Below are 23463 nucleotides of genomic sequence, written 5' to 3'. Positions count from 1 at the left end.
ATTTTCTCTCTGAGCTGCAGTGAAACTTGAAAGAAGTGCAGCAGAAACTGGAAATGAAGAATCTGTGCCTTCAAAGTAAAAGTTGTCCCTTTGTTGCGTCAACACTTTTCAAAAGGTGCAGGTTTCACTTTTAAGGCGAACAATCTCTGTTTCAAGTTTATTTCCCACTTTTCATAGCTTTGCTACCGCTTGGCAAGTAGTAGTAGTCTTTGCAGACCACATTGGGGTCTTTAACACAAACCCAGGGCGACCATGGCAACCTGCCAGCGAGCAAAGCAACTACAAGCCTTTATGCCATTTCAACCAGCCTCACACTAACACCTCCCAGCAACCTTCCAGCAAACACTCACCAGGTCAGGGAATACACTTTTACCTAGAGATTGGTGGTTGCTAGGGGGTCGGCAACCAGTCTCCAGGCCTGTAAGACTATAAAATGTCATTGGAGCAAACGCTGAATACTCTAACCTTCATAACGATAAGACCATTGTAGGACTGTTACATTACACAATGAGTCAACCATTTTTTTTAAAGAACTGTGACTGTGTCAGCAAACATTTCAACATTCATTAACTGTGGGCCGAAGGTCTCGACTGAAAAAGTGAAAAGTGAAAGTTGTGTAAAATTATAATTCTATCTGGCTTAAACAGAAGCACAGACCTCGGTCAAAGCCCCGCTCTCTGTTCTAATGTGCAATCAAACGCCTTGTTAACAACCCAGCTTGATATTTTTTGTCAGAACAGTTTGGATCATTAGAAGCTTCTTCATCTGCCCATGTGTTCCACTTCGCTGGCAGGTCTTTACATAACAGCCAAGGTAATTAGGGCCCTTTAGAGGTGGTGACAGGTAGATTTTGTTACCTTTGGACAAATCCAGACTAGCTTTCCTCAGTTCTTTCCCATCTTTTTGCTAAGCTAATCTAACTCACAGCGGGTTCATAGTTGCTGAACAAAAAAATGCTTTGATCTTCATAAAGCTGCTAAGGTTCTTTAGGGAAATGTCAAGCTCTTCTTTGTGTTAGAATTGCTAGTTTATCACCTAGTAGCAGTATGAAATTACTGACTTAATGAACCTGGCCTTCTGCTTCACAGGGATGGGCTTGCAGGCGTTCGTCGAAGCCTTTTTCTACTTGGCAGCTCGCAGGTTCAAATCCCTGGCACTGAGGGAGCAGGTAGTGTCACTGCTGGAGCTGTGCGAGTCTCAGCTCGGGCCTCAGTCGGGCGTCGAGGAGAGGCGCTCTCTGAGCTGCAGCAGGGCGCTGCCGCGAACCGTCAAAACTCAGGCGCCGTGCCTCGCCAACCCTCAGCTCAGCTCTCCGGCTCCCCTCCGAAGGGCGGCCAGCCAGGACTACCGGCATCAAAGATTCAAGCCACGCTCGCTCAGAGCAAATGTGGAGAACTGATGAGAGGGAACTAGTCATCCAACCCCCCCCCCCCCAAAACACTGCCTTTAGCATTCTCCACAGGAGCAGAGGAGTTAGGTGTCCACCCCTCCTCTGCAGCCCCAGAGAAGGACGAGCCGATGCCCTGCTGGCTGACTCGCAGGAGCACTGTTCTCTTACTGATTGCTTTTTCTTCAGAGGAGGAAGATGCCCGCAGGGGGTTGTTGGAATGGAAATGGAAGAAGATATAAGGAGGTCGGTGCATTTCCTCCCATCCTCCCGGTAGGATCATATATGAAGAACACGATCCGGTCAGGAGGAGGAAATGGCTGCTTTTAATTGACTTACTGATTCTAGAAGGCAGCTATATGCCTCCCTTTCACATTTGTCTGGTAACCCTTATGGTAAAACAAACTTTCTTTTCAGGGATAACATTAGACGCTCCACACATCACACATAAAATAAGGAAAAGGGAGAATCCTCAGTGTATTATGTTCTTGAATTTGCACAGCAAATATTTCAGCTATATTACTTTTGCACAGAAATGGACGTGACTGGGCATTTGTGCGCTCACTGTTTGAACTTGTGTGTGTGCGCGTGTGTGGTCACCGCTGTATTTATTTGCATTTAGCTTAGCGGCGAAAGCCTGTTGACAGTGAGCGGCTCAGCTGTGCGCCTTCCACGAGCCCATTAGCGACGAGTTAAGTGAATAAGTATTCAAAGGGAAAAAGGGCCGCGCGGCCACTTATCCTCTTTCAGTTCAAGCAGCTATTCCAGTCAGGCAGCCGCAAGACCTCCAGCCATTATGTTCTTTAGAATGTAGCCACACAACTGCCATTGGACGTAGATGTCTAGAAATAATTGCATGGCGAAAATGTTTCACAGATTCTTAAATGAGATTTGGTTAGAAAACCGAATGCCTCATAATTCCAGAGTAACATGGCAGCTGCTGCTGGAAGGTCGCTTGTCTTTTTCTTTTATGCTAAAATTACTAAACCAATGAAAGAAGTGCAGTGTGGCAGCTTGTGGAAAACAGACTGAACTAAATATTTAAGAGATTTCTGCTACACATACTGTAGGGCTAACTTATTTACTGTATTCATGATGTGAAGTAGATGTATGAGTTATTAAACACTGGCACATAACATGAATGACATGTATTGATAACACTATCAAACGAAATAAACACATTTTGCTCTTTGAACTGGAGATGTGTGGGTTCGTGCGGCCGTGATAACGACCTGATATTAATGTACGACTCGTGTGTGCGCTATTGTTATAGCACCTATGAGCGAATTCACCTGTGAGCTCATTAAAGGGCACCATTTGTCGCACATAATGGCACCGGGGTTGGCACTCTGAGTTGTTTACGCCGCCGTCTTCAACGAGGCTGATGGATGAATTTAAAAACGGCTCGCTTTTTACTCGCCTTAAGACGGCAGATCTGTTTCGCAGCACAGCCATCTGCCAATGTTTCCCCGACCTTCTGTTGCAGAGGCTGCCAGTGCCAGCTGATGCTGCAGCTCCGCCATCTTTAGTCATCACGGTTCTTTTGTCGCTGCTGCTAATAACCAGCGGTGCTCCGAAGCGCTTGCTCATGACCCCAGTTGGTGTGTGTAAAAGCACAGATTGGAAGAGTGTCACTACAATTATATCTTTAAATTCAAGTTCATCACTCTGTGCTTGCTTTGTTAGTTGTTGTTCTGTGTTAAGACCAGCCTGTGGGTTTCTCGTTTATAAAATGAAAAGGCTCGTCACATACAGTACTGTGCAAAAATCTTGTGGCACCCCTCATTTTTTTTTATATTTTGCTAGACAAATTGAGAATCGATGCAGGGTATTATTCAAATGTTCAAATATAAATGGAAGTAATGGTATATGAAACACAAATAATCACACAACTTCAGCCTTTTCTCCATTTCCTTTCCTTAACACCAGATGCATCAATTGGAGCTTTGTTTGTTTGTTGTTTTTTTAAGGTTAGCTACTTCTTTTACTTCTTTTTGTCTTGTACTTCCTCAAGTTTTTAATGACACAGTGCACACCATGCTGGAAAATGCCACATTTTCAGCTAATAGCTCTTTGGGAATCACTTTGTTGGTGAAACAGTACTATTTTAAGTCTGTCAAACTGTATTATCTTTGGCAATTTTCAGTATGTTGCGCTAATTAGCTAGGAAATCCCAACCATTAGCATAGGGTATGGTTAGGTTGCCAGATGATTGTGAGGAACACAGAAAGACACCAGTTTAGCTCAATGTGCATGTCTTTGGACTGTGGCAAAGAGCCAGGTACTGGAGAGAACCCCACAGACGCAGGGAGAACTCCACACAGAAAAGCCCCAGCTGGTTGCTGGATTCAGGATCTTCCACGAGCTCCTAGCTGTGATTTTCAAAGTTATTATGAATACAGAAAAATCTGGGCAGATTTTGATCCACTGTGCAATATCCAGGAAGTGTCTGTTTTTTTTTTTTTGATGAAGCATTTTAGTTAGATCAAAACTGGATTGAAGGGGAAATGATGTATGCACTCCGCATTGGACGGGAAACCATCTCATCTGAAGCAGGTGACTGTGTTTTTTCAACTTTTGGTATCTTTGAATCCTGAATCTGACCACTGGGCACCGGTAAGGCTAGTCATTAGTAGATGGACCGATCCGATATTACCTATCGGTATCGGTCCGATACTGACCCAAATTACTGGATCGGATATCGGCGAGAAATAAAAAATGTAATCCGATCCATTAAATATCAATAAAGGACCTCACAAAACTTGCTACACAGCGTAACTCGGCTCATAACTGTAGCACGTGATAGAGCAGCTGTGTGTATTTGTAGCCTTGCTACCAAACCAGCATTTCATCTCAGAGAAAGTGATCCCAGAGAGAAGTAAAGTAAGTGTATAACATTATCTCTGAATGTCTGTAAAGCATTCCCATGTTAAGCTTAACAACAGACATGTGGAGCGACTGCCTCTTCTCTCTCTCTCTCTCTCCTGCTGCTACTTCAATCCTGAAACTGCTTAATGATCAGCTGATCGGCTTTTCTGTCGGAGTCCGTCTCTCTTCTTTGTTTTTGGCCCACTTTGCACCAGAAAGAGGAAACCAGCGGCTGAACAACAGCAGCACATTTAACCTTGATAAGCTGTTGTTAGAATTTATTTAACATTACTTTCTACACCAGGATCATTTTCTGCGTAGCTGACGGCTGGTAACTGTGCAGGGGCGGATCTAGCAAAGTTTAGCCAGGGGGGCCGATGGGGCATGAACAGGGAAAAGGGGACACAAAGACATACTTTTCTTTCTTATTCTCATTTAAAATGTCTAGCTCTTAATAAATAATTATCTGACTCTTACACCCAAAGTTTTAATCTGATGTATAGAAGTCCATTACTGTATATAGCAACTGTTAAGTCTAATATACCCTAGTAAGCTATACTACTTTTTCCTTTGTGAAAGTACCATCTGTGAATTCTGCAATTCTGTTGAAGAAAGATGTTGAATCTATTTAATTATTCTTGAAAAATAAGTTATTTCTGTGCATTTTCCCCCTGCATCAAATTAAATTTGATTAGATCGATTAAGCATCATGAGGTGGAGGGTGGGGGGTGGTTCCCTATTTTTTTTTTGCTGGGAGTTTGCAACCCTATTAGTTAGGTTGCTTAATATTTCTGCTAAGTACTCTTTAAAATACCAGAATAGGGAGGATGGTGCAGGTTTAAGTTTATTAGATTGATCAGTGTTGCTGAACTATGACATATTTTGGACACAGTGTATTTTTTACATACAGGTATAACAGAATAGCTTTAGTGTTGTTATTTATTTAAACTTGGGTATAAACTTATACAAAATGCAGCAAGATATTAAAAAAACGTTTTGATTAAAAAAAACACTATCGGATTCATATCGGTATCGGACATAAAAAAAAGTGGTATCGTGCCATCTCTAGTTATTAGTAGTAATAATGCTTTTTTTTTGTAGTTTAGAGTTTTTAGAAGCCTGACATGCTAAACATGTGCCTTTGCTGCAGGGAGACACTTGTTCCACTTGGGCAAAGAAATAAGTGAGCTTCACAGAGAACAAGAAGGCCTTTCCTGTAAAACACACCAGTTCGTGTGGTTGGCTGTTACAAATAAACCTAATACAATTTGAATATTTTCAAAGTACATTTCTATTTTCTTTCTGTTGCACTTAGAACAGTTATGATGTTTTTTAAAAAATATATAATTTTCAGCTCACTTTACAGGAATTTCAACAAAATTGCTACAAGCTTCAGGCCTGTTTTAATTTTTTACCCGATGTGGGGAATGACAATCAGGCAGTATGTAGGTCAGACTTGCTGAGTGAAACAGACACTACTTAAACTGTACTTCCACAAAAAAAAGCTGCCTTTGCCTTTGGACCCTGCTACTGAGCATATGTTCTCTCTAGCTGTTTGTCATCTATCACAGCCTGCCTGAGTATTTAATGAACACGTGATTCATCTGTTACACTGTCAGACTAAGCTCCATTTATTCTATCAGAGAAGCAGAATAAGTGTGATGGATACCAGCACGTGTGAGGCGATGAGACAAAAGACAGAAAGGCACACGATTTTAAAATAGCTAAATAAAACTTTAATAGGTCTAGTTGCAAATGTACATAAATTGCACAGCCACATTTTGTCAACACAAACTCCTCTGTACATTATTGTTTTGTCACTGTCGTCAAAGGAAGCAGAATCCAGCAAATACTTTATACTTTCAACATACTTACAAAAGTATTTTCTACAAGATAATAGAAAACATACAACATCTCTTACTTTATTTATAGCTTTATATTTCAATTCATCTTTAGTCGGATTGGCTGAACTGTGTGTGAAGAGAGACCTCATGGTTTCCTGATTTATAAAAGTAGACCATAAAAAAAACAAAACAACAACAACAACAAAAAACCAACACAAAACAAAACTGAAACATGAGGAGTCGAATTATAAACCAAAAACTGCAATGCCTCTTCTACTTGTATCTGTTTAAGAAGTACTGGTGGGATAAATGTGGCAAGGTTGTATCAGTGTAACTATTGTAAACTTCAAAGTGAGACTATGTGACTTTCATAGTTTAACAGCTACAGGTAAACTGCTAAAATACGTTTGTTTGTTTTTTTGCTAAAAAGCATGAGCTATTTCTTAATTCAGAATAGCTAATGCTATTAAGCTAGTTACTGGTACATATCTTACTAGTTGCTAAAATGCTAAGCTACATACTATATTTTTTAACACCAAAATTCCAAATAATTTGGTCAAATAACAAATATCCCTCAACTTCATGGTGATTTAGTGCCAGTGCAAAGCTACTGATCAGTACGGTACCTTTTTTGTAAAACTGACCTGCAAACATTAGCTAATTGTAATCTTGTGTGTTATATCTTTTATATATGCTAATGCCCAAACCTATGAAAGAAAAACTGTATCAAAGTTATTCTTAGTTACTCTATAAAATCTGCCTTAATGACATATTATCAAATTTATTTTTTTCCCTTTAATGGGCTCCATGTAAAGTAATTAGCCAAATAGTAGAGTTTTAAACAGTCGAGCATTTAGCAGAAATGCTAAGCTATCGAGCGCAACAGTGTCGCCCATGATTTTAATGGCTCTGGTTCCAGAAGTGAATTCCCATTCATTTTCTCCAGTGATGTTTCAGGAAATCCTTATATGAAGAGTTTTAAGCCTTGAACCAAGCCATATAACTGTAAAAAGATGATGTGGCTCAAAAAACACTGTAAAAGACTGACTGTACATAGTTACTTTTAAGAGTGAAAGAACTCCCAAATCTCAGCTTCCCCATCAAAGAGCTTTAAAAAAAAAAAAAAAAAAAAAAAAACTAAAACAAAACAACTAAAAAACAATTTGATCCTTCTTCCTTCCTTGATGGATAATACTTATTGGGTTATGATATATCTCATAATCAAAATCTCTGAGGAGAATATGAATGAGATTCTTACTTCCAGAACCCCACTGTTGACCTCTGTACTAACAGTAACACCAGTGCACCACAGTCTGAAAACAGACTCACTAATGTGCCTTTAACCGTAAAATGTGCCAAAAAATTTGCTAATGGTACCAAACAGTCAGCAAATGCTACCAATGAAAACAGTACGCAACGTATTTATTGCTATCTAAATTGAAGAGCTGTTTCTACTTGTCAAAGTGACACAGTCTGACTTTCACCTATGCAGATATTTCTACAGGCGGTTAGACGTCGGGTGAGATGTGAAAAGTCGTGTGAACTCATCAGTCTGAGGCAATTTGTTCTGGTTCAGAGAAGGAGGGGTCACATCGTTGAGAATCTCATACAAAATGTTGTGAATTCGCCATATCATAAAAATCCCTTACTTCAATTTTAAACTTTGCCACATTTTTAATCACCTGAAAAAACAACAACCAAAAAAAAAAAAAGCTAATTACAAACATCAACCACTGAACGTAAAAGTGCATAGAGCTAGACTGATGAGAAATACAGGATTGTGCTTTTGAATCTCGAGACTGGACTCGACTTGGCCTGTAACCAATGAAGAAGTACATCCCAAGAGTCAAACTCCTACTTATTTTTTTTTTTTTGGCTAGCAATAACACACTCTAAATACAAAAGAAACCAACAACTTTAAACAGAGAACACTGAAAGGTTAAATTTGATTGTATAGTTCTACCCAATGAGGACAGATGACTTGACTGAGCTGTTTCATATTTACAGTATCCATAATGGTACAGCAGAGTCTGAGCACAAGATACATTTACAAAAAGCTCTGTTAACATTAGGTAAAAATAGTGTGAGCATTTTATTTACACTATCCCAGGCTGCCCAGCCTTTTAATACACTCAGTTACACATCATATATTCACGTCATGTCTGAAAAAAGCCTCTCGTCATCATCATCATCACCATCATCATCGTTCAGCTAGCAATCAGAGAAAACAAATGGTGACGCTACTATTGGCTATAGAGCAAGGATGAAGCATGCGCGGCCTCACGCTTGATGTATAGTTTGTTACAGAGTGAGAAAAACAGCTACAAAAATATCCAAAATACAGAGATGGTTGGGATGGATGGAGGGATTAAAAGGACCAAACCCTGTGTTAAGACCAACTGTGAGTTAGCATCTTCACATTCAGAAGAACAAGATAAAGAAAGGTGGGAGTAAGAGGGGGGAGAAGGAAAAAAAAAAAAAGCGAGACAACGATGATGTCACTGGGATCACAGTTTGGATGCAGCATACTTCATAACCACGGACAAATAAAGCATCGAGAGCGCAAAAAATGTCAGGACTGGGGGTGTAGGGGGCGCGCCTTGTAACGGCTCATCAGTCCAGTGTATAGTATGAGCGAGCGCGTTTAAGCGCATCTCTCAATAGCTCTTGTGCAACTAGAGAAAATCAGAAAAAGACCACGCACAGAACTCGTGATTGATAATCTTTGCCTTCAAGAGCAGCGATGAGCACCGGGTGAGACCAGATCGCTCCCGTCTCTCGCGCCGTATGTAAAGGGTTACGCGTCGTGGGATTACTCTGAAGGACGACCGAGGTGCTCGCGACTGCTCGGCAGCGTGGCCTCCCTCTCTCCAGGGCTCCAAAGCAAGCTACACGCGACAGTCTTTCCATCGGAAGAGAAGAAAAATAAAACTCGGAAATAAAGGGCTGCTTTTATATTTGAGATTATCAAATATAGGTATATGTGTGTATAATCTATAGAAGGAAAAAAAAACTGCATACATCTATTTAAAATTTCATGAATATAGTATCACATAGAATTCATTTAGTTAAGTGTTTATAATACATCTGTAACACGTTTGTTTCTTTACAAATCCACAGTATGAGTTGTGCCAGTATAACTTTTTTTTTTTTGTTTGTTTTTTTGCAGAAAAAAAGCTGCTGGGGAGATGTGGGAGAAAGTCGAGGTGTGTTCCTTACTTAAGGCCTTTCATGTACCAATAGCTGTTCGCAAAGTGCACTACGTAGGGAAAGGAGGGGGGTGGGGAGGGGGTTGGTCAGGGGATGCTCAGGAACACACACTCGGCAGCGGAAAGGGAAACGTAGATTGTTTTGGATTAAAAATATCAATTTTCTTTTAATGAGCTCTTATTTGGTTCTTTAAAATAAAGCACTAGTAATCCTCTCGAGAAACTAAAGTGATAATCCTCAGTACGTGCTGTTGGTTTTGAAGTGGATCCACCTGGTCATCAAGAAGGACGAGAAGAAGAACGAGAGAGGAGGGTTGCGAGGGTGACCGTGTCTGGCGGTCGTCACTGTGTTTGGGTATATAGTGGTTCGTCCCAGGCTTTGACAGCGGCGTGAATTGTCCCAGCAAACTACGTGCGTCCATTGGCAAACAGCTTCGAGTTCTATATATACACACAAGCTCCGCCCCACCTCCTCTGGCCATCACCCTCATAAATGAAGGCCGTCTGGTGATCTGTCCGTCAGCGTTGAAGTTCTGCCTTTTCTGGCTGGCCCCTCAAAAGAGTGACGCCCTCACTCCTACACTGTCTCCAACAAAACAAAACAAAAGAAAAAAAGGAAACGTCTGGCTTATAAAACAGACTCACGCACGCACACGCCTGCAGTCTCGCAGTCTTTCAAACAGACATGCATCCACGTATGCACGTAGACATCCACGCGCTGAACAGCTGTACACGCTCGGGCGGTCAACTCTCGCTCGGGGCAGACGCCGGGTCTTTCTTAGCAGTTGCTGCTGTTCCTAAATTCTCCGTTTTCCGTGATCTGCAGTTTGGTGGGGTTGGTGGGGGAGATGCCGTTGCGCGTCTGCATGTTGTAGCGCTCCTTCAGCTGGCTGAGAGCGCTCATCAGACGGGCATTGGCAGCATCCAGTGATGCTATGCGCTTCTCCTGTGAATGCACATGAACACAGTAAGACCCGGGAAAAAATTCCAATATTACAGCTTCCTCATCAGTTGGAGGAGAAACGTGACGTTCTTATTCGTCCCCATCCTAACCTGCTGATATCTGCTCTACAACCAAGCTTTGTTAATGTCATGAGCTTGTTTTAAATGAGCGGTAAAGTGAAGCTGACACTGATGTGCAAACAAACTGCAAACTAATTGTCATGTTTATATTTTATTAAGGTTTAGGGTTAGATTGACATGGGTGTGGCTGCTTTGAGTGACAGCTATGTGCTAACTAGGCTGCTAACTGTCTGCGTAGGCTTCCCATCTGGATCGAGGCGCTTTATATTTTAAGGTAAAGACTCCAAAATAACAGAAAATCCCAACAATCAGGTTACACCCTGTGAGAATGCATTTGGCAACAGTTGGAAGGAAAAACTCCCTTTTAACAGGAAGAAACCTCTGACAGACCCAGGCTTGGGGAGGGGCAGCCGTCTGTGGCGACCAGTTGGGGCTGAGGGGAGGAAGACTGGCTATAAAGACCAAGACTGCCATTCAGTTTTAGTAGAAATTTTTTAGTTTGGTTTTTTGTATGCTATTAAGCATTTATTAGCATGTGTTTGTGTTGTGAAGCTGAAGACTATGGATGCAGCTTGCTAACTAAACTAGCATTGACTAACACCCTCGTCTATAAATATGGTGGTCTTTGGCTCCAAAAGACCAACCTGCCAGCAGCCAAATACGCTAATGCTGCTAGAGGCTTTAAAACACAAATCCACAAACCAGTGGGTAGAATCACTGTGATTATGTCCATCTTTTACATACAGTCGTTTGTTGTAAATGGCTAATTACAAACACGCCCCGTTCACGAGGCCTGACTGATCTCCTGTGGTGAAGTTTTAAGTGTACTCTGTGTAGTTTAACGCAGATAAAAACTGCATTTTAAAAAATACATCAACTTCCTGTCCCGGTCCACTAAAGCAGTCTTCACTCCCCGTCTTTGCAATGACCTTTTTTATTTGCCTTCTATCTGCGCTTGTGTACCGAGGCTGACAATTCATTGCCTTACTGCAGCGCACGTGTTTGTAGATGCAAACTCTCATTACTGTGTGTGTGACAGAGATTATTTGCCAATGCATGTTTGCGTCTGTGTAAACATCAGTTGCATTTCTTTGTCAAAGACGCTGTGAAACACCTAAGCTACAAAGATGCAGATTTGCTCTTAATTGTGTGCTGGTGTTTGCACTTACAGCTCTAACACACACACAAGCAGGACGGTTTAATCCTTTTATACAGCCGGTAAAATTCATACCTGCACAATCATTCTCTGGTGACAGTTACAAACCCAACGACAAACATTCAAAATTCCTTAAAAATGCTCAAAAAGAACAGTTTTTCTTTTAAGTTAGATTTTCATGCAATTTTACACAAATATGAACCACTGTGGATTATAGAGGTGCTACATGCTGACAGACAACCAGATAAGACACTTTTGTTTTATAAGGAGGAGTGGGAGGGAGCTGAGAAATTCTGCTCAGCCATCCAAGCTTGTCAATGCCACAGCTAGACAGCTATGAATTAAACATCTCTTTGTATTTCAGTGACCCTTTGTTTCCTCATGTAGGAGAAGCAAGTGACAGCACATACAAATTTAAAACGCGCAGATGAAAAGTATCCACAAAGCCATACGCAGCCCGCGGTGGGGTCGCTACGGTGGACTGACCTGTGCGTCGATGATCTTCTGTTTAGAGTCTACCACCGCCTGCATGTCAGAATGATCCTTCTTCAGCTCCTCCTCCACCGACATTAACCTGGGAAGATAAACAAAGACAGGGCAGAGTTAGAGGGGCTGTGAAACGCTGCATCCCAAAATACATCTCAGCAAATCTGCCTCTTCTTCCTCTTTTCCCCTGCCTGCTGATGATGCTCTTCATCTGGAGGTCTTTGTCGTCCTGCTGTCTGCGCAAGCGCTCCTCTGACTCCTCCAGCCGGGCCTGGTACTCCATCAGCACCTTCTGGGCCTGCTCGTCCTGACCCTTCAGACGGGCCTCGTACTCCTCCAGCTTCTGCACCGACGCCCGCAGTTTCTCTTGCAGCACCGCGATCTCCTGCTGGTACTGAACAGAGAAGCGGAGCGTTGAGGACACTCTCATCATCGCGTTTTGTTATCAACGTTATCATCAGCCCTAGCAGCGGGGTCCCCTTCTTCATTACCACAAGACGAGAACAAAAAACGGCAATCTCTCAATCAGACCTGGGACTGTGCTGCTTTGTGTTTGAGATGGAGTATAATTTTGGTCTAGAGGGAATTACTGTGGGACATTTTATATGGAATGTCATGATAGCACATTGAAAAACACTGACTGACATCACGGTGCATTTGAGGAGCCCAGTTAAGCTTTTATTGCCCCCCAAAATACTAAGTGGTGTTAGAAGGTTTCCAAAGGCAGCCTCTGTTCTGGATCTGAAACCAGTGACCTACTGAGACATGTAACTGGCAAAAAGAAAGAAAAATCAAAGCAAGAGAGAAGGGAGGAAAAAGGGAATTTTGAATAAAGAGGAGGTGATAAGAAAAGGATGCAACCAGTGAAGCAGAGACTTCTCTTCAGCAAGTAGACTGCATATAAAAGACAGATGTAGCCACCATGACATCATATAGCTCTGAAACTTTTTCATAAAATTAACAGTGGGCTGTAAGCCCGTTTTCCCATACACTTATTTTTAAAATCAGACATGCTCAAAGTGGGATTCGCCCCCTGCTGGCGATTAGAAAGATTGCAGTTTTAAGGCTTATATTGGCTTTAAGACTCAGCAGCTATGGCCATCTTTAATACACAGCCTATGCGTCAGAGAAAAGGAAACAAGTAGAGGAATCAAACATTTTTTGATGTCTAAACAGTCTAAAGCTGGGGTGGGCAACATTTTTGGCAACCTGCTAGTGACTAATTCTTGGACTTGCATCCAGTCGTTTTTGCCTAATGATTGCCGGTTGCCAAGGCAGTCACCAACCAGTCTTTAAGCCTGTGCGCTTAAAACATCAAAGATCACACATTGAGAAACCAACTACAAACACGACCTAAACCTGTGGACAGAACCTCCGACATTGCCATTCCTCAAGCCTCACTGCTAATTTATAATAATATAATTTTATTTATATTATGCCGTATCACAACAATAGTCGCCTTGTTCATATTATAAGGAAAGGCCCTACAATAATAAAGAGAAACCCCTCAATCAGATGAACCCCTATGTGCAAGCACAATCAGATCCAATTACAAAGCGAGGACTTCGCTCACTCTGTACCCGTTCACTCTTATTTACCCATGTCACACTACTGCTTTCCATGGGGATATTTTCCCCATCAGCCCTCTTGTTCCCAGCAGTACGAGTGACCTCCATAGATTCATCGGCTGCTCTACCCTTTTTCCACTTCTCTCTCCATCTCTGATATCCCAGATGTTCTTGTCACTAGATCCCCTGAGAACAAATGACATCTGCTGTATCTGAAGTTCCTTTGTTCTGTCCTCGGTCCCTGCACTGGTCTGCTTCAAATGCAGCAAACATCGACCCAATGTTTTCCTTATGCTGTCTTCTTACCGGCGTTCTCGCTTTCCATCGAACCCAAAGAAAATCAAGCAGCTGTAGCAGCTGTCAAACCTTTTCTGCTATCCACAGAAAAAAAAGAAAAAAAATCACCTCCTTTCATCATCCTCTTCTCTCTCTGTATGTGTCGAAAGGGTTAGAACATTTGTTCAAGCAGCTATTTTGACACGTAATGTTTTGTTTTTGAATATTTATCGCCATGAAGATTTTACTAAAATATAACCCTGTGCCTTTGCAACGCAAAGCGCCGCTAAATATTGATGTATTTCAGCCAAAGACACAAAGAAGATCTGACTTATTTCAGTCATACTGTCTCCCTTTGCAGATGTGCATCTGATATTCAAGCAGGCTAAAAAAAATTAACACATATGAATATTGATAACACAGACCAGAAGAAGAGAGAGCTCGGGAAACAAAGGCGATCTGGACAGATGCATCTGTGCAAGTGTTGTCCTGATGTTACGCCTGATGGCTTTCCTGGGTTATATTTCTATTATTGCTGACATCCGTGTAGCTCTCACAGGACAGTTAAGTCAAAATAGAAGCCCAACGGAAAACACTGGAAGGAGGTTTGTTCAATTTTGTGGTTTTTAGACTAACCAGCATAGTTAAAAACCAAGAGTCTGTTTTTGTAGGAGGTTTCTTCCTGTTAAAAGGGAGTTTTTCCTTCCCACTGTCGCCAAGTGCTTGCTCATAGAGGGTCATCTGATTGTTGGGGTCCTCTCTGTATCTTTATCTTGCAATATAAAGTGGCATGAGGTGACTGTTGTTGTAATTTGGAGCTATATAAATAAATCTGAATTGAACTGAATTTAGTATAATTAATGCAGCCCTGAAAAAAAATACATACTATAAATATTTTCAGTCCCTGAGTCAAAACGTTGCATCATTTCTTCCAGCAACTTTGAGCCCCCGTACTTTCTTAGGCAAGACCAGTTTTACAGTACTGTGTAAAGGTCTCAGGTCCTGTGTCAGGTCTTTGCTGGGTTTTTTCACCCTATTTCTTAAGGAGTTTCAGATACTGTATATCTGCTAGTAGATAGTTTTTAGGCCTTGTCCTCCACATCCAGTTAGCTCATTTTTTTAGGAACATATTGCACACCGTGTCGTTATATGATCAGGTTTGGGCTAGTGGGAATCACTGTGTTGGTGCAAAAAAATTCCATTTGTATCGTCTTTGGCATTTCATGTAGATTAAACTGAAGAAATTGGAACAAAATGATGTGTTTTTGCAACAGGCTGCGTATTTATGCTTGAATGAGTCATAGGTCAGTTTGGAAGCAAAATATAAACAAGTGACGGATGCCTCAAGATTTCTGCACGCGACTGTATAGAGATTCTCGGATGACTCTGCCATTGTGGGCTGTATCAGGGATGGACAGGAGGAGTACAGGAGTGTGGTGGACAGCTTTGTCGAGTGGTATGAGCTAAATCACCTACAACTTAACATCACAAAGACAAAATAACTGATTATGGACTTTAGGAAGCAGGCTCCTCCTCCTAACCCTGTCACCATAAGAGGGGCTGATGTGGAGATCGTTGAGGACTACCGGTACCTGGGGGTACGCTTGGACTGTAAACTATCACTCGGTGTTGGAGAGCGTCGTGTTCTTTGCAGCTGTGTGCTGGGGAAGTGGGGTGAAGACAGCTGATGCCAACAGGCTGAACAAACTGATTAAAAAGGCTGGTTCTGTCCTGGGTGTCAGACTTGAGAACCTGGAGGTGGTGTCTGAAAGGAGAATGCTAAAAAAGCTTCTTTCTATCATGGACAACCCCTCCCACCCCATGCATGCCCCCATGGTGGACCATCGGAGCAAACGCAGCCAAAGCCTCATTGCCCCGAAATGCAGAACTGACCGCCACAGTAAATCCTTTGTACCAGTGGCAATAAGACTGTATAACTCTTCCTCACTCTGTAGGTGATTTTCCTGAGACTATTACCAATGTTATTCTGTTCCCTTTCAGACTGTGCACCACTAGCACTTTATATAGCCTCTGTAGGAATTATATCTCACTTATCTTAACTGCACTACTGTATAGCTCTGTGTAAATAATCATTCTGTACATACGATAATTTTTAACCCTACAACTGTTTACAACTTGCACAGTTCCCATTTCTGTATAGCTGTATATCTCAGATTTCTGTAAAGTTATTTATTTCATATTCTGTATAGTTTTTCATATTTATATCCTGTTCATAGCCTGTACATAGCTTGTACTCACTACAGCCTGTACATACTTATAGTTATAGAATATTCACAACATACTTCATACCGTGTACATTATAACATACCATAATAGACCCATTTCTGTAATATACTCACATATCTATATTATTGCTAATATATATTGTAATATATCTATATCACTAAAGCACTTCTGGATGGATGCAAACTGCATTTCATTGCCCTGTACCTGTGCATGTGCAATGACAATAAAGTTGAATTCTAATTCTAATTCTAATTCAATATTACCCAACAGTATGTAGAATAAGGAGGGGATGTTTTTCTCATTATCATTTAATATTTTAATATGCCATTATTAGTTCATTAGAAGTATATAACCAGCTTTGCATTAAGCATAAAGCATTGAAGTTTTTGATCTTACATTATTCTTTGCATTACAGTGATGGTGATAACTTTAGTTTGATCTTTTTACAGGTACCAGAATAATAACATGATTTTCCATTGCAGATGTAACCATGATCATTCCATACACATTGCAGTTTGTTGCTCATTCTAGAGTTGTGCTCAAGGTAATTAAAGGTTAAAAGCTACAGCCAGCGCGAGTCTGGCTGATCTATGGAGGGCAAAGGCTTTGAGCTTGGAAGGCCGCACGCGCTTACACAGCACTTATAAGATGTCATTCTTGGTGATTTTGTGCTTAGTCATGTTTTAATATGTTTTAAGTAGAAGTAGCTGATCCAGCAATATTCATTTAATATTATATACTTGATTTAGAGCAATACACACTGATGGTCTTAATAAATGAAAGAGTCCTTGTAGTTGCCATGTTGTGTCTCAGCAGGGTACAGACGGTTCCAGGAGAAGGGGGGCAGTTAGCGTCTGCCCTCGGGAAGGAGACAATGTTATTCTTTGTGTTAAATAAAATTGTCAACATTGATTGTATTACACCTGTCACTACGCATGAGGGGGCGTTCTAATACCCTGATTTCATAAAACTATGGAGATGTGTTTTTTGAGATGAGATGAGATCTGAGACTGTCTGCATACAGTGTCCATCTCCCACGTGTGTGATCATTAAATCATCGTTTGACTCAACCCGACCGGACCAGTGTTGTTATTGTGGGTTTTTCCTCTGGTGTCCATCTCCAATATTTTTGAACCATAACAAGTACCTTATTGAATATTTGTTTCATCCCCCATCATATGCTGCTACTCCCTTTATTCTATTGCACAATACTTTGTCACTTTGTAGAATCGCCTGCACTGACAGTTAAGTTATTTATTCACCAGGATATAGTTATATATATTACTTCGTTAGAGTTATTTGATACTATGTCTTGCACTATCCTACTGTATATTACTGTATACTACTATTCTTACTGTATATATTGTATATCTTATTCATCTGTTCCTCTGTCTCTCCTGCTGCTTTGAGCATGTACATGACAAAAGAATTTCCCTCGGGATAAATAAAGTTATTCTTATTCTTATAGCATGTGAAACTTTAAATCTACATTTTTCGACCAAGCTGATGTTCTAACCTACTTTTCCTTCTGTGTCAAAATCATTTTCAGGTGCTGGGGGGAGTGAGCATTGAGTGATCCTAACAGGAGAGATTCATTAATCAAATTGATTAGATACTCACACTACTAACTAGATTGCCAGGATACCGTTGACACAAATTAAATTAACCATCGAGAACAAAATGAGCACAAAATGTAAACGTATCTGTTATATTGAAACACACACTGTGCAGGTAGTCAGCAAACGCTCTATTTAAGTAAAAATACACGTAGCATTTATTTTTTACATGGGTCTATTATGTCCGTATAGTGAAGACTGTATAGACCATTAACTGCAGGAGCGTCTAAGCCACTCTCGAACGATTCCTGTCTTGTTAGCGGCTCTGCTATTTTAAGGTGGCTGTGGCTTTCTTTGTTAACACTGAAGTTATTGCCTTCTTTGGTCGCTCTCCCTGCCGGGGCTGCTGGCTTCCATAACGCACGAGCTACGCCGGAATGACAGGTTTGTATTCATCATGGATTTACAAAAAAATACATAAAGAAAAAGAAAAAAGAAGAAGGGTGGGTGGGACATGCGACAAGCCAACCAAAGAATGGAAGCTGAGAGTGAACGGCTGTAAAGGTAGCTCAGCAGAGAAGCAGCGAACGTAGGCAGAGGAAGCAGCAAAAAGCCTCTTTATGTCCCTGTCTCTCACACCGATGCAAGCACACACAAGCTGCAAGACGTCTGTGTGGATGCTGCATGTGGATACACACACATGCACACGGACACACCTGGTTTGGACAATAAGGGGATTGTCCAAAGGATTAAGGGGACATTTTTTTGGTTTTTTCTGGAGGTGAAGGGAGATTTTAACTCTCACACACACTTCATTTCTAGTTATTTTTAAAGTTTAGCTTTTTAAATGTGACAGAACTGCATAATAATATATACTCTAATTAGAGATGGCACGATACCACTTTTTTATGTCCGATACCGATACCGATATCATAAATTTGGATATCTGCCGATACCGATATGAATCCGATATAGTGTTTTTTAATCAACAAAACTGTTTTTTTTAAAATATCTTGCTGCATTTTGTATAAGTTCATACTCAAGTTTAAAACAACAACTACACTAAAGCTATTCTGTTATACCTGTATGCAAAAAAAAATATTTCATAGTTCAGCAATACTGATCAATCTAATAAACTTAGACCTACACCATCCTCCCTATTCTGGTATTTTAAAGAGTACTTAGCATAAATATTAAGCAACCTAACTAATAGGGTTCCAACTCCCAGCAACAAAAAAAATAAATAAATAAAAAATAGGGAACCACCCCTCACGCTCCACCTCATGATGCTTAATCGACGTAATCAACCTTAATTTGATGCAGTGTGGAAAAAAATGCACAGAAATCAATTATTTTTCAAGAAATATTAAATAGATTCAACATCTTTCTTCAACAGAATTGCAGACTGCACAGATGGTACCTTCCCAAAGGAAAAAGTACTATAGCTTACTAGGGTATATATATTAGACTTAATAGTTACTATATACAGTAATTGACTTCTATTCATTTTACATCAAATTAAAACTTTGGGTGTCAGATAATTATTTATTAAAAGCTCGACATTTTAAATGAGAATAAGAAAGAAAAGTATGTCTTTGTGCCCCCTTTTCCCTGTTAATGCCCTATCGGCCCCCCTGGCTAAACTTTGCTAGATCCGCCCCTGCACAGTTACCAGCGTCAGCTACGTAGAAAAAGATCCTGGTGTAGAAATTAATATTAAATAAATTCTAACAACAGCTTATCAAGCTTAAACGTGCTGCTGTTGTTCAGCCGCTGGTTTCCTCTTTCTGGTGCAAAGTGGGCCAAAAGCAAACTAGAGACACGGACTCGTGACAGAAAAGCCGATCAGCTGATCATTAAGCAGTTTCATGATTGAAGTAGCAGCAGGAGAGCGAGAGGCAGTCGCTTGTTAAGCTTAACGCAGGAATGCTTTACATTCAGAGATGGACTTACACACTTGCTTTACTTCTCTCGGGATAACTTTGTCGGAGATGAAATGCCAGGTTGCTAGCGAAGCTCCACATGCTATCCAGAGCACTGACAGGTCCCGCACGCCACAGCCGCTCTATCACGTGATGCATACTGCTCCGACGTGCTAACGTTCTGAGGTGAGTTACAGCGTGTTGCAAGTTTTGTGAGGTGCTTTCGTGATATTTAATGGATCGGATTACATTTTTTTATTTTTCTCCGATATCCGATCCAGTAATTTAGGTCAGTATCGGACCGATACCGATACGTAATATCGGATCGGTCCATCTCTAACTCTAATATTCACAGCTTTTCGGATTTTACTAAAAAGCCTAACGCATTCATCAAGAAAATGAGATTAATGAAGCCGCTGCTGTCAGCACTGGAGCTTGTTGATATTCTTGCCTGCTATATTTAGCTTCACAATTATTTGCTCATGATAACTACCTCCTGCTGTAGCTATGATTTTCCCGCAGCTGCATAAATGTCCAAAAACATCGCAGATAAACAGCTGGACTATCACCAAAAAGTCAGTTTTTTTCAATTGTATTATTTTGCACAAAATGAAGCCATTTCCCTTACTTTTATGTTGGAAATATGCACACTGTGGCTTTTTGCTGTGACAATTTGGCTCAGAGACAAGGGCAAAGTTTAAATAAGAAAATAAAACCCCCAAAATAAAGAAAAAAAATCGTGAGGTAATTGAGTGTAGAAGGGGGGCTTTTCAGGAAGGGCAGTGTGTGTGAGTGATAAAGAAAAGAAAGGACAGTTCAGTGGGGGTTGTCAGGGCTGGAGGTTGTGGTGGTTTGTGAAAAAGGAGAGGGGAGGGGGGGTGCTGGGGGTAGGGGGTCGGATGGCAGGTTACCTTCTCCACCTGAGTTAGATCCTCTCTGTTTCTCAGTGACTCGGGCTCCATCCCCTCATGGTCTAAAAACTGCACATTCATATTCAATAGCCAGGCTGCTGTGCGGTCCAACGCACTGGGGTTCACTGGGGAGGGGGCCTAGTAAAACCAACACAAAACACACACACACACATACACACACATACATGAGAGCAAGTGACGAGCAGGAGGGGAGAGGGGGAGGAGGGAGTTTGCAATATCACCACAGAAACAACAGAAAAAAAACAAAACAAAAAAAAACAAGAAGCTTGAAATGCATCGACTCATCTGGACTGAAAGCAGCAGGTGGAATGGATACAGGCTCACGCAAACCTGTAGCACACGCTCTCTGAAGCAGGTTTTTAAACACGTGGGAGTGAGAGCAGCTATAGTGTCACACTGGCAGCAAGGGAAAGTAAACACTAAGATTCAATACCTGCGCCGAAATCTACCTTGAGGCAAAGGCTAGCAGTCATGTAACATTACTATCTGCTGAGGTTTTTTGTTTGTTGTTGCTTTTTAAAAAAAATAATAATAATAATTTTAGTCAGACACTCATTTGCATTTAAGCAGTTTGAGAGAAAACGTATCTGAATTAAACACGTCAAACTGCACATATTTATACATGTGATGTGAGTGAAACTTTACTAAGCTGTTGGCTTTCGTGTTCTCATTAATGATTCTTCACTATACTGTCCCACAGTAGCAGTAGCAACAAAACATCTACCGTAATTGTCGGGCTATAAGCCGCTACTTTTTGCACAAGCTTTGAACCCTGCGGCTTTTAGTCAGGTGCGGCTTTTCTATGGATTGTCCATGATTTTTGTCATATCGTAAGACGATTTGTTTTGTTTGTTCCGCTGTTGTACGGCACTACGTTGCCTGGCGGAAGGATCGGGGTTCAAGAGTGGTATGTTAGTCACATGTCCGTCCGCCAGGCAACGTAGTGCCGTACGAAGTAGCGCGAAAAACAAACTTCAAAGTAGCGCTACGCGTTCAGCGGGAGTCGTGGATGATGAGCGGCGATAAACTTGCAAAAAGCAAGTTATGCCCAACTCCACCGGTGGATTCTGACAGCGTGGAAAAGTGTGAAAACATCCACGATCACCAACGGATTTTGAAGGGCTGGACTGCTGCATGATGGAGAGGAGGACACCGCCACGGCCCTTCTTAGGGTGTTCGACTCTGACACTGACAACGAGGATTTCTTTGGTTTTGAAAGTGACAACGAAGGAGAGAAGCGGAGAGTGGATGACGAAGCCATCCTGAGCCTGTTAGTATCCGACACTGGAGAAGAGGACTTTGGTGGTTTTAGAGCGCAGGAAGAAGAGAAAGATGGTGGTGTCACTGCACCTGAGCCTAAAAGGTAGGCCGAATCTATTTTCCTGGTGTGCTATAGGTTACTGTTATGTACTACATGTGCAAATATGTACCCATAACTTGTTTTTCAAAAATATTAATAAAAGGGGTGTGTCTCCAAACAGCCATCTCTTTCCTGACAATTCCCTTTGTGCATATTCTCTTACATATGATAAGTCAACATTGAAACACCTGCGGCTTTTAGTCAGGTGCGGCTAATGTATGTACAAAACAGGATTTTCCCCTGATTTTAGCTTGTGCGGCTAATATTCAGGTGCGCTTTGTAGTCCGGGAAATACGGTAATGTTATTATAAACTGTGCAGTCCATTTTCAGATATTTAGCATGGCTAAGGAAAGAAAAACATAAGGATTCATCTTTTGGTGCCATGTGTGTAAAAGTCAGATAATTGAGGAACACAGATCAGGCATAACGTTGTGACCACTGACGGGTGACGTGAATAACACTGATTATGTCTTCATCATTTTGTTGATGTGTTAGCAGCAGAAAAAAATGGGCAAGCATGGGGACTGGGTGTTCCCAGTGTGCGGTGGTCAGTATCTATCAAAAGAGCTCCAGTGAAGGAACAGTGGTGATCCAGTGACACGGTCATGGGCGACCAAGGCTCACTGATGCGAGCATCAGAACTGGACCACGGAGCAATAAAAGAACATGGCCTGGTCTGATGAGTCAACATTTTCTTTTACATCCCCAGGTGAGTGTGCATCGCTTACCTGGGGAGACACCTGGCACCAGGATGCACTATGGGAAGAAGGCTAGCTGGAAGAGGCAGTGTGGGACACCTTGGGTCCTGCCATCCATGTGGATGTTACCACCTACCTAAGCACTGTTGCAGACCATGTGCACTCTTTCAGATGAATAATGCGCCCTCTACAAAGCAAAAATAGTTCAGGAACAACTTTGAGGCGTTGTCTTGGCCTCCAAAACCTCGCCCCAGAACTGGACAAAGAAGTATCCACAGAGGTCCCACCTCACAGTGTACGGGACTCAAAAGATCTGTTGCTAACATCTTGGTGCCAGATCCCACAGCACACCTTCAGGAGTCTAGAGGGGTGCAAGCTTTGAAGGGTCAGGGCTGTTTTGGGAGCAAAAAGTGGACATAATGCAGATGGTCATAATGTTATGCCTGATCGGTGTATTTATAGCTGGACCACAGTCGCAAAGTGACTGATAAATATTAGCATTCCTAGAGCTACACTCCCAGCCTGGAACTTAATGCATCAATCCATCAATCTACACACACTGGTATTAAAGTCGTCTTGCTTAATGATAGCTGTGAGTGAGCCCTCTACAAATTCAATTTGTTAGTTTTTGTTTTGCTGCTCTCATTAATTCAGTCAGTCTTGGGGCGATACTGTAGACTTTTAGCACACTGGGGAGAGCAAAGCATTACAGCTATTATGCAGATGTTCTCCCCTTCAGCCAGTTTGCCTGGGGCAAAAATTGATTAGTGTTTCTGATTACACCCCAAAGTCCTGACTTTCCAATAATGACTTTGCAATTTACTGTAACTGTTTGTATCCACGAGCTCTGTTTCCCGTTGTCTGGAGAGAGCACGTTTGAGCACATACTGCTCGTTAATAAGATACTAATTGTGCCTCCGCCACCCTCGT

At 41.5% G+C, this 23463-nt stretch overlaps 2 protein-coding genes across 11 annotated transcripts in view; one reads left to right on the top strand and one right to left on the bottom strand.

The window, feature by feature from the left end:
- ttll11 (tubulin tyrosine ligase-like family, member 11) overlaps window positions 1-5320 on the top strand; it is a 29457-nt gene extending 24137 nt beyond the window's left edge. The window contains exon 11 of one of the 2 annotated variants that reach the window (XR_014912762.1): window positions 1089-1118. Coding sequence is in view for 1 of the 2 variants with exons in the window: in XM_085414291.1 (XP_085270417.1) it covers window positions 1089-1399 (311 nt within the window). In the remaining variant the exon portion in view is untranslated. Of the gene's footprint in view, window positions 1-1088 lie in introns of both variants that reach the window. The other variant, XM_085414291.1, reaches the window with a different exon arrangement.
- Window positions 5321-7156: 1836 nt separating this feature from the next.
- dab2ipb (DAB2 interacting protein b) overlaps window positions 7157-23463 on the bottom strand; it is a 175537-nt gene continuing 159230 nt past the window's right edge. For 8 of the 9 annotated variants that reach the window (XM_085414284.1, XM_085414285.1, XM_085414287.1 and 5 more), the window contains 4 exons: window positions 20454-20591; window positions 12165-12367; window positions 11974-12061; window positions 7157-10254 (listed from right to left, as the gene is read on the bottom strand). In XM_085414284.1, coding sequence (XP_085270410.1) covers window positions 10087-10254; window positions 11974-12061; window positions 12165-12367; window positions 20454-20591 — 597 coding nt within the window. In that variant the 3' untranslated portion in view covers window positions 7157-10086. The remainder of the gene's footprint in view (window positions 10255-11973; window positions 12062-12164; window positions 12368-20453; window positions 20592-23463) is intronic. The other variant, XM_085414286.1, reaches the window with a different exon arrangement.

Source organism: Rhamphochromis longiceps, linkage group LG7, assembly GCF_057381845.1.
Source record: "Rhamphochromis longiceps isolate RC_006_pf linkage group LG7, R_longiceps_female_GT1.1, whole genome shotgun sequence".
Taxonomy (NCBI): Eukaryota; Metazoa; Chordata; class Actinopteri; order Cichliformes; family Cichlidae; genus Rhamphochromis; species Rhamphochromis longiceps.
The sequence above is the reverse complement of the archived record's forward strand: the minus strand, read 5'-3'. Positions and strand labels throughout refer to the sequence as shown.